Consider the following 25067-nt stretch of genomic DNA (forward strand, 5'->3'; position numbering starts at 1 on the left):
TTTTTTTTTTTTTTGAGACGGAGTTTGGCTCTTGTTATCCAGGCTGGAGTGCAATGGCGCGATCTCGGCTCACCGCAACCTCCGCCTCCCGGGTTCAGGCAATTCTCCTGCCTCGGTCTCCTGAGTAGCTGGGATTACAGGCACGCGCCACCATGCCCAGCTAATTTTTTGTAGTTTTAGTAGAGACGGGGTTTCACCGTGTTGACCAGGATGGTCTCAATCTCTTGACCTCGTGATCCACCCGCCTCGGCCTCCCAAAGTGCTGGGATTACAGGCGTGAGCCACCGCGCCCGGCCTATGTACCTATTTTTATTTCACAGGTATTAGTTCTTACCTGTATTATCTCCTTTCTTCTATTTTGTTTGGCTTATTCTGTTGTTAGAAATGTTTTTAGGCCTTTGATTCTTTTCTCTTGCTTTGTTTTAGAGGGAGTCTCCCTCTGTCAACCAGGCTGGAGTGCTGTGGCACGATCTCAGCTCAATATAACCTCCGCCTCCCAGGTCAAAGCAAGTCTCCTGCCTCAGCCTCCCAATGGCACTACCTTTTCTGATCTTTGTTTAACAGTTACAAAATACTATAGGATATCAAGTAATAATGTATAAAGAATATACATAGCACAATCCCCTTCATGTGGTAAACATGCAACTACATGGTGGCTATACCTTGTACAGAGACTACATCAAACAAGCACAAAAGCAGACTGTAAAGGAACTAAGACATAAACCAAGAAGATGAGAGAACTCTAAATCAGATTCCTTTTCTAAGCTGGACTGATCCCCTGATTAGAATCTGGACCTCATCTTTAGAATAAAATGCTTTACCTTGCATTCAATGTGACTAATATAATAATATATGATTATAGACAGTTTAAATTTTAAGAGATGGTTGACAGAGAGAAGAACCATGCCTCTAGAAATGTAAGCCAATGGGAAGGACTCAAGCCTTCAGACCCTCAGATGTATTCACATGTAAACTTACATACACATGTATATACAAACACAATCTATAATTGCCAACACCAAAAATGTGTTCTACAAAAAGCCTTGTTATATCCACGTTATTCCTCAACCCATTCCCAGGGCCAAGCCCTGCTATGAATAAAAACATCATTTTTAATTAATAAAACAATTTGTAACAATAACTGGCCTCACCTTATAAAGAATATAAATTTCTAATGAGAAAATGTAGAGAGAAAGAGAGAGAGTATGTATCCATGATCAGGTAGAGAGCTGACACAGACCAAGTATCCATAATGAGGGAGGAACAGACAGCACAAATCATGTGTTCACAAATGGAGGCAATGTAAACAGAGTCAAGGTGGCCAGAGAGTATTTCTTACCTGAGTATCCAAAGGAAATACTGGAGATGGGGCTCAGGTAGATGCCTTTGCCATAGGCTGCTCCATGCAGCTTGCAGGGAAACACCAGGATGAGCAATATAAGCCTGGGCCCTCCCATGGCTATTCATTAGGCAGCCGCAAGGCTTATCCAGCCCTCTGTCCCTCCAGGTACCTTCTTATTCATTCAAATAACCCTAAGCACCTATTCTCGAAAAGCCAATTGGCTGAAAAGTGGATGTAGGTTAACCTGCTTGCCTATGAAATACTACGTACTGACGCATTGGAGAGTGGGAAATGGTAGAGTCAGTCCCTCAGCATTCAATTCTCTGTCCCAAGGCCTTGGTACATAAGCAGATTCCAAAAAAGAGGAACTATAGAACAGGTAGCCAGAAGGAGCGACAATATACACTCCCTGGAGTCTCTCAGGGTATAGAAACAAGTCTCCCATATCTACTCCCTGAATGAATAGCCACATAAATTGAAAAGCTCTAATAGATTAATTCATCACAGTGGCTACAATCAGTAATTCCACATTCCTACTTACAGGCACATTCCCATTCCCCAAACCACCAAAAAAACGCAGCATGAGGTCAAATACACAACAGCCACATTCTCTATTCATACAGTTCCAACTTCCACCCTAGGGAAGCCCACAAGACAGGTTAGGCTTGAGGATGCTGAGGCAAAAACAGCTGAGTACTCTAGAGCAGCCTTCCACAAAACTGAGTAGGGAAAGGGGCAGTTGGAAATAAAGGAGAAAGGGGCACAGCCTCACCTGTAGTTTGGTGTAGGATGCATTGACCAGCCCATTGCGCAGGATTGAATGCCAGTTCTCAATATGGGACCCACTGTAAGGCAGGGTAGAATACATGTCTCCTTATGATATGAGGTTCCCAGGAACACTCCCAAGACTGCCATTCCCACCCATTCTCACCCACACAGGACATGAAGATAGACAAGTACACCTAGTAATGAACATGCACATGGATATGGTCACAGGCACACAAGATGTATGTGTGTGGTTAAACCCTACATCTCTATTTCCAGTCCCCTCCTCTCTTCTGTGCTTCAGCTACTCCCATCCTAAATCTTCAACTGCTGGTTCAGTATTTTCATTTGCCTATTCTCCTGACATTCCAAATTCAATAAATTCATCTGAAAATCAACAGTTTATCACTGACCCCAAATATGGCTTCCAGTTTTTTTTTTTTTTTTTTTAGACGGAGTTTTGCTCTTGTTACCCAGGCTGGAGTGCAATGGGGCAATCTCGGCTCACCGCAACCTCCGCCTCCTGGGTTCAGGCAATTCTCCTGCCTCAGCCTCCTGAGTAGCTGGGATTACAGGCACGTGCCACCATGCCCAGCTAATTTTTTGTAGTTTTAGTAGAGACGGGGTTTCACCATGTTGACCAGGATGGTCTCGATCTCTTGACCTCGTGATCCACCCACCTCGGCCTCCCAAAGTGCTGGGATTACAGGCTTGAGCCACCGCGCCCGGCCGGCTTCTAGTTTTGACTTCATGTTCTATTTTAAGAAAAGGGTACTACCACTCCCTATTAGTTCCCTTTATTCCCTCCCTTTCTTCCTTCAACATATCAATATTAAAAAAAAAAAAAAAAAAAAAAAAAGGTCAGGCGTGGTGGCTCATGCCTGTAATCCAAGCACTTTGGAGGCCAAGGCAGGCGGATCACCTGAGGTCGGGAGTTCAAGACTAGCCTGACCAACATGATGAAACCCCGTCTTTTTAAAAACAAACAAACAAACAAACCTCCCTTTCTTTCTCTTTCTCTCCTCTCACAATTAGGCATAAATTGTGGATTTTCCTTCAAAGTAGCTTTTAGATCTGTTCTCTCCAATCTATTTCTTCAGCCACATCTTTTCATATGTAAAGTCACTTTCCCTCAACTACATCAGAAGTAGTTTGAGAATAAAGACCACGTAATATGTACCTTTTTATCGTCTATAGCACCAGCCACAGTAGCATTTAATAAATATCTGCTGACTGGTTGATGGACACATGTAACACAAACCCATATATCTCAAGGGCATCATTCTCGATCATTCCCGCCCCCACACCACCCCCAATGCCCAGCCCCCAGCCTCCTCACTGGAAGGCAAAGGTGCTGCCATAGAGCTTCTTGGCGGTCCGGAACCGAGCCTCCTTGGCAGGAGGGCTGCTCAGCAGGAGGAACTGGTGTGAGGTGTGCATGAACTTCAGCTGCTGCCCAGGGTGGGGGTGGGATCAGGAAAACAAGAGCAGAAATCGAGATCAGGGAGGGAAAGGTTGTGGACAGGAAAAAATCAGGCTTGCGTTAACCCCACACAAGGGAAATATGCTAACGCCCAAAGACTAAGTTGACAGACAGAGCCAAGTAGGCAGATCTAGAACCAATGTGGCTAGCTAGCTTACAGCCCCTCCCTGTCCCTCACCAGATATTTAAAGCATTTAGAGGAAGAATGGTCACTTACCCTGCTGAGAGGTAGTTTGACAATGTGTGACCTGTTGCTAGAGATGATCCTGGGAAGAAACAGAGAAAAACGAAAAGGATAGAATAATTATGTAGTTAAGCTATCCTGAACAAGCAGGCTTCCTCTGCCTTGGGAGAATAAACAAGGATTCCTGGGCTCTCTGAATCGTGTGAAATGTCCAGGTCACTATCTGGATATTCCCTGTGGGTGATAATGCTTGTGAATAAAAATGTAAAAGGGAAGCTACTGACCAGACACAAACTAGTTATTGGGGAGTTATACAATCCATGAAAAAAAAAAAGGGGTGGGAGGAGGGCTGCTACAAGTAGGGAGTGAAATGGAAAGAACAAAAGAAAGGACATGAGAGGTCACCTACGAAAAAAGAAAGAACAGAAAAGAGAGGTCTGAATTAGAATGGTAACAACTTATACCTGGGATTTAGACTCAGATTCAGACCTCGGCTCAGGAGCCATCCTTCCTGAGCTCAAGAGAAAACCTGAAAGCTCTTAGAAATGGAGAGAAAATTACTGTCTAGGCTGGAAAAAGAAACAGAAGGAACTAGAATGAGGAGTCAAGGACAGACTAAGCTCTATATAGGCTGAACGCAGAGCATAAAGAGAACAAAGACATAAAACACTGAGGGCTCAGCAAGAGAGCACTATCTCCCATGTGGATACAGTTTGTTGTTGTCTTTGTTTTTTGTGCCTCATCTGTGTACTTATGATGCCACCCCAAATGGTCCATACCTAGTTATTCCTCAGACTAACAGGGAGAAAGCTGTTGTACTGAGGAAGTACTGAAGGCTGACAAGGCGGGAGGCAAACTAGAAAGGGAAAGCTTTGTCAGGAAAACAATAGAAATCGAGATCAGGAAGGGAGGGCAGCAGGGAACAGTCAAAATCTTGGCTAGGAGAAGAGCACAGCAATAGTGCCTCAAGGCTCTGGACATTCTGTATCATCAAGGAGGCCCAGAGACAGGGTAAGGGGATAGTAGGGGTAAACAGACCTCTCTGGATGCATAGCAAACTTAGTTGAAATTAACAGTGTTAATTCCTACATTCAAAAGACATAAAAACCTATTGGTGGTGATTATAGTTAGTAATAATGCGTAATATTCTTTTTTTTTTTTTTTTTTTTTTTTTTTTTTTTGAGTCGGAGTTTCACTCATGTTACCCAGGCTGGAGTGCAATGGCGCGATCTCGGCTCACCGCAACCTCCGCCTCCTGGGTTCAGGCAATTCTCCTGCCTCAGCCTCCTGAGTAGCTGGGATTACAGGCACGCGCCACCATGCCCAGCTGATTTTTTGTATTTTTGGTAGAGACGGGGTTTCACCATGTTGACCAGGATGGTCTTGATCTCTTGACCTCGTGATCCACCCGCCTCGGCCTCCCAAAGTGCTGGGATTACAGGCTTGAGCCACCGCGCCCGGCCCGCGTAATATTCTTGAAAATCACTGTGAGATGAGTGTTCTCACCACGAAAAATACATATGTGAGATAATACATATGCTTATTAGCTCTACTGAACCAATCTACAATGTATACATATTTCAAAACATGTTGTACACAATATATACTTCTATTTGTCAATTTAAAAAATAAATTAAGAAAACAAACCGAAAAGGAAAACAAACAACAAAACCTACTGGGAAACAAGGAACACCTGAAGAGAACATGAAAAATCATGTTGGCTGCACATCGTGGCTCACGCCTATAATCCCAGCACTTTGGGAGGTCAATCAGGAGGATCACTTGAGCCCAAGAGTTCAAGACTGGTCTGGGCAACATAGGAGACTCCGTTTCTATAAAAAGAAATAAAAAAATTAGCTGGGTGTGGTGGTGCAAGCCTGTGGTCCCAGCTACTGGGGAGGCTGAGGTGGATCACTTGGACACTACAGGGCAAGGCTACAGTGAACCAGGATCGTACCACTGCACTCTAGCCTGGGCGACAGAGTGAGACCCTGTCTCAAAAAAAGGAAACAATTAAGATTAAAAAAAAATTTTTTTAAAGAAAAATCATGTCAGAATGTGTGGGATTTTTATAGATGTGAGTTATTTTCAAGGCAGGGTATATTAATAAACTCCAAGAAAGAGTGCCATTACTGCCTATAACCTTGGAAAGGATATTGAAACCACCACTAAAAGAAGGTACAGGTTCCATGTGCAGTAACTCCCTCCCTCCCCAAAACCCAAGAAGGATGAGCCATTCTATCCATACCACTGCAGGAGAGGATGGGCCAGGGGATCCAACTTGTCCATCTGTTTCTTGATTTCCAAATACGAGCCCTGTAAGACAATGGCCATAAGGTTATCTCCCCAGAGAGGTGGGCGCCCTCTGACGTTCTGCTTTTTACAGAGTGACTATTAGGGTCCAGGGCAAGGTAGACACCAAAGACCACATAGAGGAAAAAGGAGACAGGGTTCCCACTCTCAAGCAGCCCCAGTCAGGCTGGGAAGACTCACAAACAGATGCTTACAAAACAACATCCAGGTGGGTCTCCCTCATTTTATGCAATTCGTACAATCCTAAAAAGTTGATTGTAAATCAAAAAATAAATAAAATCAATGATCCAGGAAGATTATTGCTAAAGAATCCTGTGGCAAATCTTTAAATAAAGCAAAGTTTATGTGTAAATCTCAGCTGTGACATACAGGATTTGCTGAGGAGAGGCCCACCTGTAAATGAGTACAAATGAATGTCTATCCATGCAGATATTGTAGATGAGGGGTGGGGAAGTCTGGTGAGGGACAGCGTCGTGTTTTTTTTTTTTGTTTTTTTTTTTTTTTTTTTTTTTTGAGACTGAGTCTCACTCTGTCACCAGGCTGGAATGCAGTGCTGCAATCTCAGCTCACTGCAACCTCTGTCTTCTGGGTTCAAGTGATTCTCTTGCCTCAGCCTCCCAAGTAGCTGGGACTACAAGTGCGCATGACGCCCAGCTAATTTTTATATTTTTAGTAAAGATGGGGTTTCACCATGTTGGCCAAGATGATCTGGATCTCTTGACCTTGTGATCTGCCTGCCTCAGCCTCCCAAAGTGCTGGGATTACAGGCGTGAGCCACTGCTCCTGGCCTGGTGAGGAACAGCTTTCACCAAAGGATGGTCACTGCTCCATGTGGCTGCCCCACCCTTAGAAGGATAGAAGATGTAGGCCCCTGTGTCTAGTTCCTTACCTCCAAGTCCCTCCATCCTCCTTGCCCCACCTAACCCTGGGCAGAGGTCTTTCCTTCACTTCCCTAACTCCCTAAGAATTACGGCAAAACATTAAATATGAACAATTTGTAAAGGAATTAGCAGCAAAGGTAAAGACTGAGACACTAAGACTAAAGAGGAGAGAGTAGTAACAGAGCAAACGAAACATAGAAAAAGAATTGGGAAGGTTAAAGAGGACGGATTAAAAAAAGATACAGTGAGTAGCTTCTCCAAATCTTCATCCAACTCCCACAAACTACAAACAGAATAGGACACTTGAGCTGGGCAGGCAGAGGAGAGGGGACAGAGAGAAGGCAGAATACCTGGGTCATCTCCCGAATGGACATCACACTATCCAGAGCTTTCTGAAGCCGCTCATAATTCTTCTTCTGCAGAGAATCAACGGGAAGAGAAAAACCAGATAAAGAAAAGTGGAGGAAAGTAAGATGTGATGAAAAGGAGGGCTAGATGTACAAAAAAAGTCTAGGTCCAAGGAAACAACAGTATGTCATGGAAAGAACATAATGTCAGACAGTTCTGAGGTCACATGCTAGTTCTCTTTTACTAGCTGTGACTAGTAAGGTAAGTTATTTGGCCTCTGAGAACCTTTAGCATCCCTTTAAGCAAATGAAGATAACAATCCCTATTACCGCCACAGAGATGTTCTGAGGATTAAATAACATATACAAAGAACTTGGTACAGCAATAATGGTGAGGTACTATGCTGGGTACTTGTTATGGTTAATTTTGTGTGTCAACTTGACTGGGCCATGAGGTACCCAGACATTTGGTCAACCATTATTTCTAGGTGTATCTGTGAGGGTGTTTCTGGCTAACATTTGAATCAGCAGACTGAGTAAAGCAAACTGTCCTCCCTAATGTGGAGGGGACTTATCCAATCAATTGATGACCTGAATAGAACAAAAAGGCTGACTCCTCTGCCGCCGCCCCCCCCCCGCCCCCCCTCTTGGGGTTTTTAGATTTCCCCCCCCCCCTGTTCTTTAGTTTGATTACCAGTCTTTGGATTTGAACTAAAAAAAAAAAAAAAAAAATTTGGCTCTTCTTAGATGCTGAGCCTGCAGGCTTTCAAACTAGAACTTACACCACTGGCTCTGATTTTTTGGTTTTGAGGCAGAGTTTCGCTCTGTCACCCAGGCTGGAGTAGAGTGGTGTGATCTCAGCTTACCGCAACCTCTGCTTCCTGGGTTCAAGCAATTCTCACACTTCAGGCTCCCACAAGTGCCCACCAGGCCTGGCTAATTTTTTATATTTTTAGTTAAGACGGGGATTCACCATATTGGCCAGGCGGGTATTGAAATCCTGAAGCCACTCAAGTGATCCCGCCCACCTTGGCCTCCCAAAGTGCTGGGATTACAGGTGGAAGCCACTGCGCCCAGCCCGCTCTCTAATTTTTAAGCCTTGGGACTGGGACTAGAACTAACTGGCTCTGCTGGATCTGAAGCTTGCTAACTATAGATGTTGGAACTTCTCAGCCTCCATAATCATGTGAGGCACTTCCTTACAATAAACCTCTTTCTCCCTCTCTCTCTCTCTATATATCTCCTATTGGTTCTGTTTCTCTGGAAAACCCTAATACAGTACTTTACATATATTACCTCTCATTTGTATAATGATCTGCAAAATAAATATTATTCCTTTTTTTTTTTTAATAAGATAAGGAGATTGAAGTTTAGAAAGGTTAAGTGATTTGCTTAATGCCCTTCGACTGGGGAGTAGCAGAACCTCAACCGGAATCCAGGTCTGTCTCCAAAAGCCCTTCTTCCCTATCATAATGTAACTAATATTAATTCCTCTCCTCTTTCTGGGACAAACTTGGCTTTCTATTTGCTGAAGCAGCTAAATCACAGAGTTTAAGAGTTCTGTCCCTTACTCCAAGCCCTGTATATACCAGAAAGACAGCCCATAGTCTCCCACTATCTTTTACCATTTTTGTTCCTTAGCCTTGACTTTCTCAAGTAACGTACCTTAGGATTAAAGGCCAGAGTCTTGGGATCAGTGGGGTCCACCACAGAGGGATAAGGCTCAAAGATGATGCTCTTTCTAGGGGACTCCAAAGCTGCCCTACACATGGCCACTAGCAGATCCACCACCTTTGAGGAAAGGAAAAAAAGGGGGCAGAAGCTAAATGATTTCCCAGTACTGGGAGTCACACAGTATCCAGCATTTCTCTCTGATCCTCCTTTAAAAAGCAAATATGTTTAAGGCTTTTAAAATAGAAAAACACAGCTCGTAAAAATTCAAATACACCAAAGTAATTAAAGAAAAGATAAAAGACCATCCTCCTGCCCTCAAACTAATCTCATTCCTCATAGATACGTACTAGTGAGTTTGATGTACATCCTTCCAGATATTTTTCCTATGGAAATATTTTCTTTTCTCTCGTTCTTTTTTATCTTTTTTTTTTTTTTTTTAAGACTAGTCAAGTGCAGTAGTGAGAAGGTGGAAAAGAGTAGCAGAAGGAGTTCAATCTGTAACTGACTGTGAACAATCAATTGAGATAATACAGTACCTTCAGACCAGCCAGGTTTCTCTCTTCTTTAAAGAGACAGGGATGACTCTGTCGGCCAGGCTAGAGCGCAGTGGTGTGATCATGGCCCACTGCAGCCTCGACCTCTTGAGCTCAAGCCATCCTCTCATCACAGCCTCCCAAAGTGCTGGGATTACAGGTGTGAGCCACTGTGCTCGGCCCATTATTTTCTCATATGGACAATTTTACTACATATACTGTTGATTTGCTTTTTTATATAACTGTATGTTACAATTGCCTATCCACAAGTAAGAGCTACATAGTATTTTCACTCTAAGGACATCTCATGATTTCTTTAAATGGAGCCCCTACAGATGGGGTTGTATCCATTTTTCATTTTACAAACAATACTACAGTGGATATCCTTAAATACAAAAGCATTTTTGGAAGTTAAATTCCAAGATTGAAATTGCTGGGTTCCTGTGTCTTTCTTGATCCCAATTCTCTAGCTGCTTTTCCCTCTCCCATACCTCTGCTCCAGTGGCCACCTCCTCTGCAGCTCCGGACATGACGCCCAGTGTGTAGAAGGAGAAGACACATAGTTCACGAGTACAGACAGCTGGCTGAAAGGATATATTAAACAGATGGTGGTGGGATGGGGTGTGCAATAAGGTGTAGGCAGAGAGAAACAGTCCTGACCTTGGACAACTCTAAAACAGGGTAGGAATCTGGGGCCCTCTATATCAGGAGAAAACTATGGATAAAGTCTTAAATAAAATGCCTTACTGATAAGTTTGGGAATTAACACCACCTCCCCTATGAAGCCTTCCCTGATCTTCCTATGTAGTCAGCAGCTCTCTCTCCTGATTTTTAACACTGCTAATATCTCTTCTATACACTTAATATACATTGTGATTTAAAGTTAAGTGTCTCCCATCTGGACTTGGAGTCCTTGAGCACAGCATCATATTCAATCATCTTGGTCAATATCTGATTCCCATTTTTAAATGTTAGGTGGACTCTATCCTAAATAAATATTCTCATATCCTTGCTTCTCTAAACAGTACTGCTGAGATTTGTTTTCTGAGAAAAATCAACAATTTCTAGAGTCTCAGGGAGTACGGACAGAATTTTACCTTGACCACAGACGGAGGAAGAAGGGAATAAAGGGGACCTGGCTAAGGAAGAGGATCATAGAGTAGGGACCTATACCTTCAGCATAGATCCATTTTGGAAGACATGCTGCTCATCACACACCACACAGTACTCATTCAATGTTGGAATCCTCTGCTCTGCATACTTCATGATCTGGGAAGAGAACAGATTCTAAGTTTTTTGGAAGTACAGGCACACACAGATATGGGAAATAATTTCAGCATTTTTTTTTTTCCAGCTACCTACCCTCTACCCTCCCAGCCCCATGACTAAGGTAGAATATATTCTTAAGCTGTGTACTTAAACTGATGGCCTGACTGCAGAGATAAGACTGTATGGTATAGTAAAAATAAGACCATGATGTTTGATCGAGAAGACCTGGGTTAACATACTACCTCTAATACTTAATAGGATATGTAACTTTCAGCAAGTCAGTTAACCTGAGCCTTAGTTTCTTCATTTATAGAGCAGAGCATTATTCACCTCATCAGGTATTGCAACTGAAATGATTTCCAAGTAAGTATTTTATTTTTTAATTTTTATTTTTTTAAAGATGGGGTTTCACCATGTTGATCAGGCTGGTCTTAAACTCCCGACCTCTGGTGATCCACCCGCCTTGGCCTCCAAAGTGCTTGGATTACAGGTGTGAGCCACCAGGCCTGGCCTGTGTAAGTATCTTAAAAAAATAAAATGGGTGCTAATGAAACTATTAAAAGTACTTGTAATTATAGGCTGTCCCTCTGAGATTGGAGAGCATTCAGTCCATGATTAAATGGCTGAAGGTCCTGAGAAGCCATTTCAACTACCCAGACCAAATGGCCAGTCCACTGGTTAAAACCACAGACAACTCTGTGCTGGGAAGATGGCAAAATCCAGAGCTAATGCAGCAATATCCTAAAGTGTTTTTTTTTTTTTTTTTTTTGGACACCATATAGCTTTTGTGCATAAATCAAGTTGTTCCCATTTTATATGATTTTAGGTTGGTAATGGGACATACAAGGGCTTTATTCATTTAATGCACTTACTGAGTGCCATTATGTACCCATCTCTGTGAAAGGTCTTCTTGATAATGCAATAAAATAAAAGACTGTTTTCTCAGAAGTTAAACTTCAATAGGAGACATGTGGCATGTCTATAAATTAATGACAATTCAGTGCAGCCCATAGTATGTGGCACACAGGTGCCATATGAAACAAAAAAAAATTGTAACAACACGAAACAAAAGAAATTGAAAAAAAAAAAAAAGAAAAAAAAGAAATTGTAGTTCAGTGAGGGGAGACATCACTTCTGTTTTTTATTTTATTTTATTTTTGAGACGGCGTTTTGACATCACTTCTAGTTAATGCATTAGGGTAATGGCAATTTTATCGAAAAGGTGCCACATGACTCTTGATGGTAACAGGCAGATATAAGAAATGACATGAACAAAAGTAACAGAGATGCAAAAGCGAAAGCATGCCCAGGGAATAAAGATATTATAAAAGGCAAATGACCAGCTGGGCACGGTGGCTCACGCCTGCAATCCCAGCACTTTGGGAGGCTGAGGCAGGTGGATCACAAGGTCAGGAGATCAATACCATCCTGGCCAACATGGTAAAAACTGATCTCTACTAAAAATACAAAAATTAGCCAGGCATGGCAGCAGGCACCTGTAGTCCCAGCTACTCAGGAGGCTGAGGCAGGAGAACTGCCTGAACCCGGGAGGCAGAGGCTACAGTGAGCCGAGATCACATCACTGCACTCCAGCCCGGGCAACAGAAACAGGCTATATCTCAAAAAAAAAAAAAAAAAAAAAAAGACTAGAAGTAGCTGAGCACTGATAGAGGTCTGTGAGGAATACTAATGATACCTGAGCAAGGGCTATCGAGAATCATAAGGAAATTAGTGTCAATCTCACTCTCATCTCATGTTATATGAGTCTTGCCAGCCATACACTTAAAATTTGCAGTGCCTCATTGCCACTTGATCATAAAGTGGTCTGTAAGTGTTGTCTTTCTAGTAATGCTGTCACCTTCTTGAAGATGGGAGCTATGACTTCTTTCCTTCTACCATTAGTTCTGAAGCAAAGCAATTCAGGAAGTATTTGACTGAGGATCTGGGAGGTGTTAGGAGACCAAATGGGTCAGACAACAGGGAAGGGCTTTGGAGTGATGCTTTTGACTTGATTACCTGAACGAGGAATCCATACTCCAGAGTGGGAATGTTCTTGCAGTGACCACTGACCTGGTAAGAGTAAAAAGACAGGCTCCATGAACCTCCTATGAAGCCGAGGCCTAGACAGACCTGACTCTTGCTCCTAAAGCAGCTAAACCCTAGCTCAGAATCCCAAAGCTAAAAAGGAGGCTTTTAGACGTTTTTGCCAAAGTCTCTGGAAGAAGGCTCACCAGTCCTTAACTGTCCTTCAAAGTAGATGGAATAGGTTAGTAAAGTTAGTACATCTCTGGGAGATTCCCATCTGCTTCATTGGCTATCAGAGAAGCTTGACAGACAGTTTAGAGATAAGTTTTCTACTGTTAAAAAACATGTTCCCACTGGGTGTGGTGGCTCATGCTTGTTATCCCACGTGAAGGCAGGTGGATCATTTGAGCTCAGGAGTTCAAGGATACCCTGGCCAACATGGCAAAACCCGTCTCTACAAAAATATGAAAAATCAGCCAATCGTGGCATGCGCCTGTAGTCCTAGTTACTAGAGAGGCTGAGGTAGGAGGATCATTTGAGCCTGGGAGGCAGAGATTGCAGTGTGCAGAGATCGCCACTGCCCTCCAGCCTGGATGACAGAGTGAGGCCCTGTCTCAAAGAAAAAGTGTTCCATTCTAATCACTCATGGTACATAGGTTTGATTTATGATGCCTAGACAACCATACCCCGACCCCATTTTGAGAAACTATACTCCCACATTTCCACTCCCACCCTCCTGATAGCCAAGTCAAACACTCCCCAGCCCATGTACCAAAGGAGAGGTCCGTGCTGGGGGAGGGAGGCCCACGTGCTGAGGGCACAGGAGACCTGCCTGGGGGCTGGGAGGGTAGCCAAACACCTCCACTTTGGGGTTCTTCATGGTACAGGAGATAGAACGGTTCATGAGGCGCCCAACCCGAAGCTCTGGTACTCCTAGTTTGCCTTTCAGCATGGAGTCCTGTATGATAGGGAAACTGGGAGACCTGGAGAGCAAGAGCAAAGAGAAGTGATAAAACTGGGGATTTACTAAAAGCCCTAGAAAGGGACTGGAGATAAGTGAGCCCTAAGCCAAAAGTTCTAAACCAAAGAAAGACAAACTCATATGAGAGGAAAGTTCCATTGTATCTGCTGAAACAAGTAGATCACACATCTGCATTAAAATTTTTATGTCATCATCTGTGGGTTCTTCAAACTGGGACACTGAGGGTGGGCAGAGGCAGAGTATAGGTTATAAGGTTTCTAATCCCGGTATGGAAAAATCCCTTGGAAAGGCTGTCTGTTTTACTGACAGACTGACAGACAGAGATAGACAGAGAGAGAGACAGAAAGAGACAGGAGAGAGAGAGAGAGAGAGAGAGAGAGAGAGAGAAAGAGAGAGAGAGAGAGAGAAAGTGTTAAATACTGTGCTAGGCAAGAAGTAGTTGCATCCCAAAGGGCCGAATACTGACTATCTGACTCTCAACAATGATTCCCAGGAAGCTACAAATCTGGGTTTGGATCTGCCTTTGGGAATATCAGAAGACACCACAGGGGGAAAATGCAGACCTGGGCTCAAAGAATGGAGCAGTATTTATTTCCAGAACCTAGCAAGGAATTACTGCTTCTTCTCTGACACTTTCTTCTTAGGATGGGGAAATGGATCAGGGCAAAAGAAAAGAAAGATGGAAAATTCAGCAAACACTTCTCCAAATACATATCACAAGCTAGGTATTCTGTTTTACGTAAAGGATTAGGTACTGGCTGGGAGCGGCGGCTCACACTTGTAATCCCAGCACTTTGGGAGGCCAAGACGGGCAGATCGCAACCTCAGGAGTTCGAGAACAGCCTGACCAACATGGTGAAACCCTGTCTCTACTAAAAACACAAAAATTAGATGGGCATGGTGGCAGGCGCCTGTAATCCCAGCTACTTTGGAGGCAGGAGAATCACTTGAACCTGGAAGCGGAGGTTGCAGTGACCTAAGACTGCACCACTGCACTCCAGCCTGGGTGACAGAGACAACATCTCAAAAAAAAAAAAGGATTAGGTATTAACACCAGGTAAGAAGTAGGGAGGTAAGGACATATATGGAACAGGACCATATGAGTGGTATCAGCAGTTAAAGAGACAGAATTCAGGGAAGAGGGGATAGAAAAGATAAGTTCAGGTAATCAAGAAGGTGGGGGTGGGGGCTATCACAAGGTGATTACAGATGATCAGCTTTAGGGAGCACTTACTTGGGGATGGGTGAAAAGATGCTGAGGCCAGCTCGGAACTTCTTGATAGTACCACTTGCCTTGAACCAACTGTGCCGCTTCTCCTGCTGGGTCTTCAAGAAATCGTTGCTCAGATGTTTCCATTGTTGGGATGTAAACATACCCAGGATCCTGAGGGATCAAAGAGAACAAGCTTAGGCGAAATGAGGCAGGGTTAAGAAATAAGGACTAAGAGAGGTAAATAATCTAAAATTCAGACCCAGGGACTGCAAAGCTAGTTGTGGTAGGGGAATGTGTATCTGAAGACCCCTTAAAATGACCTTAGTACATTAAAAAAAACTGTCCCAGAGTACCCCTTTACCCTAGAGGGCACCTAGCCTAATGGACCAGAAAAATTCTGAGATGCTTTGCCTTTAGAGAGAGATTTCAAAGGTGAGCCTTCAAAGGCTGCAGACCTTGAAATCTATTGCCAAAAATGACTAAACTGTTGACAGTTAAACAGAAGTAGTAGGATGGAGGTGAGTACCACCATGTTCCCTGTGAAATCATGAACAAAGGGACTAGGGGCACAAGGGGTACTGACATTGTTAGGTGAAACATTATATCCCCAAATTTATGGTTTCCAATTTGAGATGTGCCCTTAGCTAGATTTGTCAATCGTTTCACTTGTCCTTGATCAGTTCTCTCTAGCATTACTCTAAGGTATTGTTCTAAATCCTTATTACCTTCTTTTAAGTTACTAACTTCATCTACAACCACTAACTTCTCTTCCTTCTTAAGCCATCAGCTAATCTATTTATATTCCCACCCTACCTCAATCCCTCCATTTTCTGGAGGTAAAGTAACCCTTCTGCCTAAGATCAATCCCTCGATTTGTGCTCTAGATCTCAGCCCTGACTTGCCTTTTTAGGGACCTTGCTGTGTCAATCATTCCCCTTTCCTGTCAGTTTCTTTCCCAAAGTCTACAAAAAATGTCAACTTTCTGCACCTCAGTCTAGTTAACCTCTCCTTGTTCCCTTCCCATCTCCACCCAAATTTCTCAATCCACACTCATTGTTTCTAGGTTACTTGCCAACCACTCACCTCTCACCTTTCTATATGCTGGTTCCTACCTTTACCACTAAAATTGTTCTCATTCTGAAGCTAAATCCAATGGAAACTCCCAGGTTCTTCCCATATCTTCTCTGGCATCTGGACCTGCTTGCAAAACCTGCCCTCCTTTGTCTTCTGGGCCACTATTCTCTTCCTATTCTACTCTGACCTGCCTGCAATGTTTCTTCTTCCTCTACCTACCCTGCTGGTTTCTTTGAAATTTTGTCTGAGTGTTTAAGGGTATTTCGTCCTTGATCCTATCTTCTTTTCCCTCTATCATGCCCTCTTTTGGCAATCTCATATTCACTGGCTGTAATTTCTTCCCACACACTGATACCTATCTTCAACCCTAACCTCTCCTGTAAGCAGCAAATTGACATTTCAGATTAAGCATCTCCACCTGCATATCCGAAAGTTACCTTTAAAAAACATGTCAAAGTGGAACTAATTATCTATCCTCATCCAACAAACCTGCCCCCTTTGCATATCCCTACTTACATTGGTGGTATCACAATTTACCCAGACATCTAGGCTGAAAACCTAAAAGTTTTTTCCACTATTCTTTGGCCCTTATGACTATAATCAACATATCTAAATCAGTCTTCAAGTCTTATCGATTTTATACCTCACAAATCTTCCTAATCTGCCTTTCATCTCCATTCTCACCTACAATCACACTTTAGCTCAGGCCTTTAGCATCATCTCACGTCTCAACTTTTACAAAAGCACCCTACTATACGAGTTCTGGTCTCTTGTCTCATCCCCTCCTACCCATTCTGTACAATGCTACCAGAATGTTTTTTCTAAACATGAATCTGACCACGTCGTTTCTTCCCCTAAACCCTTCAATGTTCACACTGTCTACAGGATAAAAGCCCAAGATCCTCTCTTACTTGAACCCTTCCCTATTCTCTGACTTTGGCTCCTATAATCCCCCGCTTGCATTTTACCAGGAATATTTAACTATCTGGACCTCCCTATACACATGCTGCTTTATATGACTAAGCCCCTGTAAATGTTATTCACCCTCAGAGTCTGTCTACATGGACAACTCTTTTTTTTTTTTTTTTTTTTTTTTTGAGACGGAGTTTCGCTCTTGTTACCCAGGCTGGAGTGCAATGGCGCGATCTCGGCTCACCGCAACCTCCGCCTCCTGGGTTCAGGCAATTCTCCTGCCTCAGCCTCCTGAGTAGCTGGGATTACAGGCACGTGCCACCATGCCCAGCTAATTTTTTGTAGTTTTAGTAGAGACGGGGTTTCACCATGTTGACCAGGATGGTCTCGATCTCTTGACCTCGTGATCCACCCGCCTCGGCCTCCCAAAGTGCTGGGATTACAGGCTTGAGCCACCGCGCCCGGCTACATGGACAACTCTTATCCATCCTTGAAAATTATTAATCATTGGCTGGGTGCGGTGACTCACACCTGTAATCCCAGCACTTTGGGAGGCTGAGGTGGGTGAATCACTTGAGGCCAGGAGTTCGAGACCAGCCTGGCCAACATGGAGAAACCCTGTCTCTACTAAAAATATAAAAATTAGCCGGGTGTGGTGGTGGGCACTTGTAATCCCAGCTACTTAGGAGGCTGAGGCATGAGAATCACTTGAACCCGGGAGGCAGAGGCTGCAGTGAGCCAAGATTGTGCCACTGCACTCCAGCCTGGGTGACAGCAAGACTCTGTCTCAAAAAAAAAAAAAAAAAAAAAGAAAAGAAAAAAAATTAATAATCATCAACCTTTCATCAGACTGAATCACTCTTCTGTGTCCTTTCTAAACCTTACATATTCACCTGTATTAGAATATGTATCCACTGGACTCTATTTGAAACTTCACTGAGTGGAAAATATGCTTCATTTCTCTTTGTATACCAAATACTCAGCTTAATGCTCAACACATTCAATAAGCTAAAATTGTCTGAACTCCTAGAGACTTATTATGAAGAAACCACAGGAAGAAATATAAATAGCATGACTCTGATTTCAGGGTAGTAAAAATGCTAAAGAGTGATGAGCCTCTTTTATCTCCAGAAAGTCTCAAGTTCTGACACCCAAGAACCATACACTCTCTCTCCACAACCTTAAATCTGGCTCCTTAAATTTATTTTAGCTTTTCCTGGGCATATTTCAGAAAGACATTTTTGGAAGGAGACATTCCATCCAAGGCTCTCCCTGTCCATCCATGTATTTCCATCTCTCTTTCCTTCCTTCACATGTCCATGACCAGAAAAGACCAAAGTTCTTACTTTTTCAACTGAAGACCTAGCCCAAATCCTTCCTTATTTGATGGCTGGAAAACCTCAATTGATGGTTCTGCAAAGAGAAGAGAAGGCTACTATTAAGTGCATATCTCTTATCTTCCTGGAGTCCGAAGTCACAGTTCAATGGAATAACTTCTGTAGATTCTAAGGAGTGTAGCTGCTGGGTACTCTAAACAGTAATGGTGGAAGAAAAAAACATCTGAGGCAGAGGGCAGATTCTAGAAGCTGTCATATGAATCTGAAATATCCTCAGTAGGATGCTGAGAAGAGGAGGAGAAAAAAATTTTATCTTGGAACCAGAAAAAAACAATGTCATTAGCCAAGAATGCCTTTAGGGATTGGTTATCAGGTGACAGGGGATGAAGACACCAATTACAGGGGACTAAAAAGCCCCTACCAATGGCCTGTAGATTGAGCCCAAGGGCTTTGTTAGTAATTTCTTTCTATGGCAGTTAACTTAGGGCTTTGGATTACACCACACTCAGAGCACCCACTTTCCCAAAGTCACTGCCTTTACCTGGTCCATCTAGGTACTGGGAGAGAGAAAATCGCAGCCTCAACACAATAGGTTCTGTCCGGAGGACCTTCCAGGCTGTAGAGACTTCCTCCTAAAAGAAGGGAAATAATTTCCAGTTTAAGCAACATAGAGGAATGGACCTAAAATTTCCCCTATATGACACACACATGCATGCATCATGACAGTACACACCACTGTCTGCTGATGGTCTAGGAAAGACAGAGATGAAGAATATGTGCTCAAAATACAGCACTCAGGAACAAGACTCCTGGCCTACATGACAAATTCCACAGTCCAGCTAGACATGTTGTTGGCAGGTATTAGCCCCACTTACATCGAGGAAGCTGATGTTGATGTGGAGGTCAATGTCCACGTCATCGATAGTTCCATATTCTCTATAGAGATACAGGTGACCACAGGTGAGACTCATTAAGGGAGAAAGAAGGGAACAGAAACTGAGGTGGAAAGAGAACTGAGACTGCGGACAGGGGAAAGGAAAGGGTGGACGACAGTTTGTACCTAGGGTCTTAGCTACAGCCTTACACCACTTACATGATCAAGACCTTCTTCAGACCAAAAGCATTTCTTACCTGAAAGGTGAAACTACTGGCCCAGAGGGGTCTAGGATAAGAGAGAATTCCTAAGAAAAATGGCCTTACTTCTCTACTATATACTATCAGCCAAGCTCATTTATCCTGAGCATTTTCTATCATTAAGTTCATAATTTATCCCACTATCATACCATAAAAAGAAAAACCTGCCCACAGTGTGCAGCCGGGGCCGGGTGCAGGGCACAAAAAAATAAAATAAAATAAAATAAAATAAACCTCTACCCTTTCAACACCTCAGAAAGAAGTGACTTGTTCCCCAGCCATCTCTGAAGCAGAGTCCCACCTGATAGATACAGAGTTCTCACTGTAGATCTCCTTCACGGCTTCGATGTCTGCATCAAGCTGTGGGTGTCGATACAGGTCAGCTGCACAGCTCCCCTGAGATAGCAGCAAAAATGGTGGTGGAGAGAGGTGGAAAAAGACGAAGGAAAGAGAGAGATGATAATAAAAAGAATATGAAGAGACCAGGAACAGGAGAAATCAGACAGCAGTATAGGGAAAGTGAAAGCCACTTATGTGAAGGGGTTCTTAGTGGTGACCCTAGCAAGAGATTTCATTAACAGAAGTCTTCATCCCATCATTACTTTAAAAAGGTTCAGAAGACCAAATGTAGGCTTTTGCTTGAGGAGTTCACTTCCTTAAAGCCCCAGCTTTTCCTCTCAGACCTTGACCAGGATACCTTCTACGACAACTCAATACAAGTTGAAGAGTTACAGGTTTCCTAAGGTTGGTTCTATGTGAAGAGCATTCTGAGAGTCTGAGTATTTCTGCTCAGGACTGTGTCCTCAGTAGTCATGGCATTAAACAGTTGATGGCAAAGTAATCTTTTAAGATGTGGCCCTAATGAATGAAACTACTCCCACTGGTTAGTGTGGGAAGAGTCAGAAAATAATTATGTCTAATTAGGAACATATGGGTAGTCTCCACATACAAAGGATGTAGTTTACACTGGAATAGGTATGACTCCCAAGAAAGAGCAAGGACATGGGATCAGCTCTGACAAGACCATGCTCAGACCACACCAACATGATATCCTCACCTCATCTGTGCTCCAGAACCTCTTTCACTCCTGATGTATCCAAAGACAAGCACACATCTAGACCATCCAACATGGGGGTCTTGGGAGATGTAACCTCACCTGAACTCCATAGAGAAATTCCTCTGATTCATTATCTCCCTCCGAGTCGTCATCATTCCAGAACTGGCCTTTGATGTCCTAGTGATGAGAAATAAGGATATCATGCTTTGTTAGGTTCCTATTATCCCATGGAAGGGGGTGGGATGATATGATGGGAAACAGATTCCCATAAAGATCAGGAAAAGATAGAGTAACTGAAGCCCCAATCCCTTTACACCTTTCATCTCACCCTTTGGGACAGTCTCAGTCTCTTCCTGATATGATCATATCCATAGACTAGCTCTGACTTAGTGGGAAAGAGGAAAACATCTAGGGAATTTTGGACTTCTGAAGTCTCAGTATGATGATTAAGAGGCTCTGGTAGCCAGCAGGAGAAAAATGCAGATGACTTCAATGTCAAGGTTGATTCCTAAGCATATCTGAGTTCCAGTACAAGCTGGCCTCTTCCAGGGTCATTACCTAACACAGTTCCCAAGCATACCTAAGCTCTCTTGTCTCATTACTTTCTATCCTTTAAAGTACTTAACTCTCCCCTTCCTCCCCAAGAAAACCCAACTACACAAACACACCAAATAATACTGCCCCTTCCCTTTCCTTTAACTTCGAATAGCCACTCTATCTTCCAAAAACATAGAAGGAAAACACCAAAAAAGGGCGAGATCTGCACTTTGTCTCCTGTGCCCTTTGAACAATCAGTTGGAGAGGTAGGCAGTCAGTTCTCACCATTGGGTCAGTGGATCACACACACTTTCAGGTCAGTGCTAGGCAGCACCCCTCCATACCACCAGCCGAACCAAGGCCAACAAGATGGGCATTTAGGAGACAACAAAGGGAGACAAGGGAGGGCGTGATGTCGGAGGCAACTGGAGATCTGTTGCGGATGGCAGGCTCTGCTGTTGTGGTAGTAACAAGTCACTGTCCTGTGGAAAGTAGATTATAATGGGTTTCATCACCACTTAGTAGCTGGGTGGCATATATACAGGCACACATATTTATGAATACACTTTTTTTTTTTTTGAGATGGAGTTTCACCCTTATGGACCAGGCTGGAGGAAAATGGTGTGATCTCGGCTCACTGCAACCTCCGCCTCCTGGGTTCAAGTGATTCTCCTGCCTCAGCCTCCAGAGTAGCTGGGATTACAGGCACCCGCCACCACCCCCAGCTAATTTTTGTATTTTTAGTAAAGATGGGGTTTCACCATGTTGGCCAGGCTGGTCTCAAACTCCTGACCTCGTGATCCACCCACTTCAGCCTCCCCAAGTGCTGGGAATACAGGTGTGAACCACCACGCCTGGCCATGAATACACTTTTATTACACATACAGACACTTGCATATAAAAAGACATGCTTGCATGCATATACACGCACACTTGCATATGCAGTTCTTTACAGATAATGAACTATATAACTATACATAAGATACTGCTATTCCATTTAAACTAGAGAGCTGAGATCAGAGCAAGACCCTGCTCTAGCTCATAACAACTCCTAAAGCCAAAAGTGGCGGTGGCAGGATAAGATGCTTACATTTACCTATCAGTTAATTCTTCAGAGTACCAACTCACACCAGAGTTAAGGTTCAGAACTGGATTCTTTCTAGACTCTTTATCCTTAGTTATTTCTCTATACTGAGCCATTCTTTCTCTTTAAGCATCAGTATTACTAGCTATTATATCGAAATCATAGCTAACTTAAAAAGTCCTCAATGACCAGGCACAGTGGCTCATGCCTATAATCCCAGCACTTTGGGAGGCCAGCGCTGGTGGAATCACCTGAGGTCAGGTGACCAGCCTGGCCAACATGGCGAAACCCATCTCTCATTATTTTAAAAATACCAAAAAAATTAGCTGGACATGGTGGTTGGCGCCTGCAATCCCAGCTACTTGGGAGGCTGAGGCAGGAGCATTGCTTGAACCCAGGAGGTGGAGGCTGCAGTGAGCCGAGGTTGCACCATTGAACTCTAGCCTGGGCAACAAGAGGAAAAACTCCATCTCAAAAAAAAAAAAAAAAAGTCCTCAACAACACCAAACATCCTCTGACAGCTATGATCTCAGTTGTCATTGCCAAAATAATGTCCTAGAGTCATCTTGGAACCTGCTTCCCAAATAAAAATGCAATAATTATCCCAAAAAATGCTTAGAAAAACACTTAATCCAGAGCCCTTTCATATACAGTTCCCTGCTCGCTTCTAATCCTGCAAACTCCTAATCCTATACTAGCAACTTTTGGCCCCACTAAAACCTCCACTGCTAACTTCATCTGCTAAATTATGAAACAAAACAAAACAAAAACTTCATCTGCTAAATTATGAAGGCTTATAATGGCTGAAGACAGCAAAGCTACCCTAACAGCAGGCTAAAAAAGCCTTTTGTTGCTCTCTAGATCAGCAAGTCACTAGCTCTGCAGATATCTCAGTTTAACCTACTTTAACTTCAGAGGTGTTCTTGGTCTCTAATACAGTTCTTTTTTTTTTTTTTCCTGACAAAGTTTCACTGTCTCCAAGGCTGGTGTGCAATGGTGTGATCTTGGCTCACTGCAATCTTCACCTTCCAGGTTCAAGTGACTCTCCGGTCTCAGCATCCCAAGTAGCTGGGATTACAGGTGTCCACCAACACACTCAGCTAATTTTTGTATTTTTAGTAGAGACGGAGTTTCGTTATGTTGGCAAGGCTCGTCTCAAACTCCTGACCTCAGGTGATTCGCCGCCTCAGCCTCCCAAAATTTTGGGATTACAGGTGTGAGCCACCGTGCCTGATCGGTCTCTAATACAGTTCTACTGAATGTCAGGTTTCCAGATCAGTGATTATCTGATTGTGGCTGGTGAACCTGCAGCATCAGTATCATCTAGGAACTCATTAGAAATGCAAATTCTCAGACTCCTCCAAAGACCTATTGAATTAGATACTCCAGAAATGGCTGGGTACTGTGGCTCACCCCTGTAACCCTAGCACTTTGGGAGGCCAAGGCAGGCAAATCACTTGAGGTCAGGAGCTGGAGACCAGCCTGGCCAACATGGTAAAACCCCGTCTCTACTAAAAATACAAAAATTAGCTGGGCATGGTGGCAAGCGCCTGTAATCCCAGTTACTCAGGAGGCTGAGGCAGGAGAATCACTTGACCCCGGGTGGCGGAGGTTGCAGTGAGCCGAGACCATGCCATTGCACTCCAGCCTGGGAGACAACATCGAAATTCCTTTTCAAAAAAAATAAAAGAAATTCCAGAAATGGGACCCAGTAATCTGTATTTTAACACATGCTCCAAGTTACTCTGACACATAAAATTTGAGAACCACTGTCCTACTTCTAGATCCTTGTGTGTTGTAAAGACCTGTGGTCCATTCCTTAGCTACTATCTTAAGTCTGATAACTGAGCCAGGATGGGGACAAAAGACACAATGCCAGAGCAGAGTCAGCATAGGAGCCTTCCAGCTGATAGTGTTGTCTGATCCCTCAGAAACATGCAAAAGGAAACTATAACTGAAGTTCTCAGAAATGGAAGGACCTGATCACTGAGATTTGCTTTAAAATACTACCCAGGCACATACACAAAAAAAAGCAGGGAGGAGAACAGAAGAAATAAATATAGCAAACAGCAAAATATTGATTACTGATGAAGCTAAGTGACATGTATGAAGGTCTTTTGGTAATCCCCACCTCCCTACTTTTGTGTAAAATTGAAAAGTTTCAAAATAAAAAGTTTTTTAACAAAATTAGAAGCTACTCAGCGTGAACTCTAAATGTTAACAGGAAGGTTAATCAAGACTCCCCAACTGCCTCACTGCTGTTCTTCAAACTCATCAAGCATATTCCCACCCTTTGTCCCTGCTGCTCCCCTTTCTTGGAATGCTTTCCACACAGACATCCACATGGCTTGCTCCTTCACTCTTTCAGATCTCTGCTCAAAGGCCACCTTGACCATCCCATTTATTAAAATAGCAACACCCCAACACCCACATACTAGCACTCTCTATCCCCCTTCCCAGCTTTAGTTTTTTCCACTTACCATGTTCTAACATACACAACGTTTATCAGAACGTAACCTCTGGTGGCAGAGGCTTTGACTGTTTTCAGTTTATATTTTTAGTCCCTTAACACATTTCTTGAATGAGTGAATGAATGAATCCTCTGCTGGATGCTTAAGTCAAATGAAAGATATATACAGGCCGGGCGCGGTGGCTCATGCCTGTAATCCCAGCACTTTGGGAGGCCGAGGCGGGTGGATCACGAGGTCAAGAGATCGAGACCATCCTGGTCAACATGGTGAAACCGTCTCTACTAAAAATACAAAAAATTAGCTGGGCATGGTGGCGCATGCCTGTAATCCCAGCTACTCAGGAGGCTGAGGCAGGAGAATTGCCTGAACCCAGGAGGCGGAGGTTGCGGTGAGCCGAGATCGCGCCATTGCACTCCAGCCTGGGTAACAAGAGTGAAACTCCGTCTCAAA

At 43.4% G+C, this 25067-nt stretch overlaps 1 protein-coding gene across 18 annotated transcripts in view; it reads right to left on the bottom strand.

The window, feature by feature from the left end:
• The window catches only part of PARP6 (poly(ADP-ribose) polymerase family member 6), a 35283-nt gene that overhangs the window by 8442 nt on the left and 1774 nt on the right, over positions 1–25067 (bottom strand). For 4 of the 18 annotated variants that reach the window (XM_032244705.1, XM_032244704.1, XM_032244706.1 and 1 more), the window contains exons 3-20: positions 21348–21544; positions 20625–20702; positions 19770–19864; positions 19210–19270; positions 18876–18966; positions 18344–18410; positions 15033–15182; positions 13589–13799; positions 12808–12861; positions 10696–10791; positions 10014–10106; positions 8981–9106; positions 7319–7384; positions 6023–6090; positions 3808–3856; positions 3447–3559; positions 2115–2187; positions 1340–1409 (exon numbers count right to left, since the gene is read on the bottom strand). In XM_032244705.1, coding sequence (XP_032100596.1) covers positions 1340–1409; positions 2115–2187; positions 3447–3559; positions 3808–3856; positions 6023–6090; positions 7319–7384; positions 8981–9106; positions 10014–10106; positions 10696–10791; positions 12808–12861; positions 13589–13799; positions 15033–15182; positions 18344–18410; positions 18876–18966; positions 19210–19270; positions 19770–19864; positions 20625–20702; positions 21348–21350 — 1564 coding nt within the window. In that variant the 5' untranslated portion in view covers positions 21351–21544. The remainder of the gene's footprint in view (positions 1–1339; positions 1410–2114; positions 2188–3446; positions 3560–3807; positions 3857–6022; positions 6091–7318; positions 7385–8980; positions 9107–10013; positions 10107–10695; positions 10792–12807; positions 12862–13588; positions 13800–15032; positions 15183–18343; positions 18411–18875; positions 18967–19209; positions 19271–19769; positions 19865–20624; positions 20703–21347; positions 21545–25067) is intronic. The other 14 variants (XM_032244715.1, XM_032244714.1, XM_032244713.1 and 11 more) reach the window with 5 other exon arrangements.

Source organism: Sapajus apella, unplaced genomic scaffold (assembly GCF_009761245.1).
Source record: "Sapajus apella isolate SASKATOON/1434 unplaced genomic scaffold, GSC_monkey_1.0 scaffold55, whole genome shotgun sequence".
Classification (NCBI taxonomy): domain Eukaryota; kingdom Metazoa; phylum Chordata; class Mammalia; order Primates; family Cebidae; genus Sapajus; species Sapajus apella.